This window comes from Silurus meridionalis, chromosome 16 (genome assembly GCF_014805685.1).
Source record: "Silurus meridionalis isolate SWU-2019-XX chromosome 16, ASM1480568v1, whole genome shotgun sequence".
In the NCBI taxonomy this organism is placed as follows: Eukaryota; Metazoa; Chordata; class Actinopteri; order Siluriformes; family Siluridae; genus Silurus; species Silurus meridionalis.
In genome coordinates this window covers 347,501-351,784 of record NC_060899.1, presented here as the reverse complement: position 1 = coordinate 351,784, position 4,284 = coordinate 347,501, and the positions used below count along the sequence as shown (strand labels likewise).

At 44.0% G+C, this 4,284-nt stretch overlaps 1 protein-coding gene across 2 annotated transcripts in view; it reads left to right on the top strand.

Annotated features, from left to right (window-relative positions):
* The first annotated feature begins 405 nt into the window (after window positions 1–405).
* Window positions 406–4,284, top strand: part of ndnl2 (necdin-like 2) — an 11,559-nt gene continuing 7,680 nt past the window's right edge. Inside the window, exons 1-3 of one of the 2 annotated variants that reach the window (XM_046869557.1) lie at window positions 406–577; window positions 2,727–2,837; window positions 3,759–3,822. In XM_046869557.1, coding sequence (XP_046725513.1) covers window positions 542–577; window positions 2,727–2,837; window positions 3,759–3,822 — 211 coding nt within the window. In that variant the 5' untranslated portion in view covers window positions 406–541. Of the gene's footprint in view, window positions 578–2,011; window positions 2,150–2,726; window positions 2,838–3,758; window positions 3,823–4,284 lie in introns of those variants that run through there. The other variant, XM_046869558.1, reaches the window with a different exon arrangement.

Here is a 4,284-nt window from a genome sequence, read left to right as displayed (position 1 = left end):
TAAAATAGTCACGTGACCTACACAGAGACGGGTCACATGATCTAAATAATCAAGTAATTTACACAAAGACCGGTCACGTGGTCTACACAAAGACCAGACACTTAATTTCAGGAGACCTGTCACGTGGTTAGACAGAGGCCAGTCACGTGGTTAGACAGAGGCCAGTCACGTGGTTTAGACCGAGGCCAGTCACGTGGTTTAGACCGAGGCCAGTCACTCAAACTGTAAAACTAAACAAAAAAACCCGGAACAAAACAAATCCTCCTGAACATCAGATGAAAATTGTATTACTGTAGTAATTTATTTTGTGTGATTATAAATACATTTTTATGTATGTGTGTATATACATTTAACTTCGGGTTTTGTATGAAACTGTAAATAACCCGGAAGTAGTTCTTCAGCTAACGGAAGTTGCTTCCGAGTCGGGTAGAGGGGCGGGGTTTGTAGTGTGTAGTTGATTAATGATTTGGTGTTAAACCGGTATAAAGTGATCCTGATTAAACCGATATCATCACCACAGAGTGTCAAATCTCATCTCATCATGAGTCAGAGTAAACGGGGATCTTCACAGAACCGGGTAAAGAACCAACACACACACACACACACACACACACTCGCGTCTCTCTCTCTCTCTCACACACACACACACACACACACACTCTCTCGCGCTCTCTCTCTCTCACACACACACACACACACACACACACACACACACACACACACACACACACACACACACACACACACACACACACACACTCTCGCGCTCTCTCTCTCTCTCACACACACACACACACACACACACACACCACACACACACACACTGTTCTCTCTCTCTCTCTCACTCACACACACACACACTCATGTTCTCTCTCTCTCTCTCACTCACACACACACACACACGTTCTCTCTCTCTCTCACTCACACACACACACACACACTCATGTTCTCTCTCTCTCTCTCTCACTCACACACACACACACCGCGTTCTCTCTCTCTCTCTCACACACACACTCTCTCTCTCTCTCTCTCACTCACTCACACACACACACACACACACACACACTCTCTCTCGCTCACACTCACACACACACACACCTCGCGTTCTCTCTCTCTCTCTCTCTCACTCACACACACACACGTTCTCTCTCTCTCTCTCTCTCTCACTCACACTCACACACACACACACCTCTCTCGCGCTCTCTCTCTCACACTCACACTCTCTCTCTCTCTCTCTCTCTCTCTCACTCACACACACACACCTCGCGTTCTCTCTCTCTCTCACTCACACACACACACACTCATGTTCTCTCTCTCTCTCTCACTCACACACACACACTCGCGTTCTCTCTCTCTCTCTCTCTCTCACTCACACACACACACACACCTCTCTCTCTCTCTCTCTCTCACCACACACACACACACACTCGCGTTCTCTCTCTCTCTCTCACCTCACACACACACACACACACCTCGTTCTCTCTCTCACTCACACACACACACACACTCATGTTCTCTCTCTCTCTCTCACACACACACACACACTCGCGTTCTCTCTCTCTCACACACACACACACTCGCGTCTCTCTCTCTCTCTCTCTCTCTCTCTCTCTCTCTCTCACTCACACTCACACACACACACACACACTCTCTCTCTCTCACACACACACACCACACACACACACACCTCTCTCTCTCTCTCTCACTCACACACACACACTGCGTTCTCTCTCTCTCTCTCTCTCTCACTCACACACACACACACACACACTCTCTCTCGCGCTCTCTCTCTCACACTCACACTCTCTCTCTCTCTCACTCACACACACACACACTCGCGTTCTCTCTCTCTCTCTCTCACCTCACACACACACACACACTGCGTTCTCTCTCTCTCTCTCTCACTCACACACACACACACACTCGCGTTCTCTCTCTCTCTCTCTCTCTCACTCACACACACACACACACTCTCTCTCTCTCTCTCTCACCACACACACACACACACTCGCGTTCTCTCTCTCTCTCTCTCTCACCACACACACACACACTCGCGTTCTCTCTCTCTCTCTCTCTCACTCACACACACACACACACACACACACACACACACTCGCTGTAATGAATTTGGATGAGATGCACACAGCAGGTAGTTAAAGTGCAGTAGATGAAATGTGACTCAGTAAAAGTGTTTATTTAAACTTTCACTTCAGTAAAAGTACAAAAGATTTTAACCTTCAAATGTTCTTCAGTTTCCAAAGTAGTGATTTATTATAACTCTAATGTTCCAGTGATCATTTTTATCACAAGACTCTTTAATAAAACGTGTAAATGAGGTCACGTGTGTGGTGGTGAGTTCGAGTCTGGAGTTTCTTCATCATTTATTCCTCTCTAAATGTTCTGCTTGATGTGGAACTGATGCTGAACTGTATGTTGGTGATCAGAACACGTGTAAAACAGAGCGTGAACTCGATCCTGATTGGTGACTCGCTGCGTGTTTCACCAGTTACGTTTTTATCCTCATTAATAAAAAGAAACGAGTGATTTCACTAAATGTAGTAAAAAGTGAGAGATTTGAAATGTAGTGAAGTTTCAGTAAAAAACTTCAGAAAAAAACAGAACACGAATAAACTACTTATTTACAGAAACACGTTACATTTCCTTTATTTCTGTTCACCAGTGGTCATAATGTGTGTGTGTGTGTGTGTGTGTGTGTGTGTGTGTAGAGGTCTCAGATGGTGGTGGATGATGATGATGAAGGTTCTTTCACTCAGCCCAGTCTTTCCCAGGTACAGAGAGCCAGAGACAACTTCACAACTGTACAAGTGGACCGCAAGGTAACCACACACCACACACACACACAGAGTACTGTGGAGTGATGTGGTGATGTTTGTGATTATGATGATTGTGATGATTGAGGTGATGGTGGTGGTGGTGGAGGTGATGGTGATAATGTTGGTGGTGATGATTGAGGTGATGGTGGTGGTGGTGGAGGTGATGGTGATAATGTTGGTGGTGATGATTGAGGTGATGGTGATAATGTTGGTGGTGATGATTGAGGTGATGGTGGTGGTGGTGGAGGTGATAATGTTGGTGGTGATGATTGAGGTGGTGGTGATAATGTTGGTGGTGATGATTGAGGTGATGGTGGTGGTGGTGATAATGTTGGTGGTGATGGAGATGATGGTGGTGGTGGAGGTGATGGTGATAATGTTGGTGGTGATGATTGAGGTGATGGTGATAATGTTGGTGGTGATGATTGAGGTGATGGTGGTGGTGGTGGAGGTGATAATGTTGGTGGTGATGATTGAGGTGGTGGTGATAATGTTGGTGGTGATGATTGAGGTGATGGTGGTGGTGGTGATAATGTTGGTGGTGATGGAGATGATGGTGGTGGTGGAGGTGATGGTGATAATGTTGGTGGTGATGATTGAGATGATGGTGTTGATTATGATGCTAATTATGGTGGTGATTGTGGTGATGGTGATCATGTTGGTGGTGATGGAGATGATGGTGGTGGTGGTGATAATGATTGTGGTGATGGTGATGTTTGTGATCATTTTGGATGTGATGGAGATGGTGGTGGTGGTGATGATGAGTTCTGGATTGTGTTGGGTGAAAGTTGTGGCAGATGTTCTGTTAGATGTTGATGTTTGTATGAGAGGTGATTAAGAGTCTCCGTGTTACGCCTCTGTGGTGTTTAAGGAGTGTGTGATGATCAGTTTCAGTATTTCAGATGTTCATGTCTTTATTTGAAGGTTGCTGAAGTTGTGCAGTTTATTCTGATCAAGGACCAGAGGAAGATTCCCATCCGGAGAACAGGTGCACCACACACACACACACACACACACACACACATTGCCACACACACACATTATTATTATTATACACTACACACACACATACACATTATTATTACATTATCTACATATTAATACACCACACACACACACATTACTACACTACACACATATATACACATATTATACACTACACACACACATTATTACACACACACACATAATTATTGTAATTATCTATATATTAATACACCACACACACACACACACATATTATACACTACACACACACATATTATTATTACACTATACACATAGACATAATTATTGTAATTATATACATATTATTATTAATTATCTACATATTAATACACACACACATATATATTATTATACACACACATATACACATATTATTACACACACACACACACACACACACACATTACACACACACACATATACACACATTACACACACACAT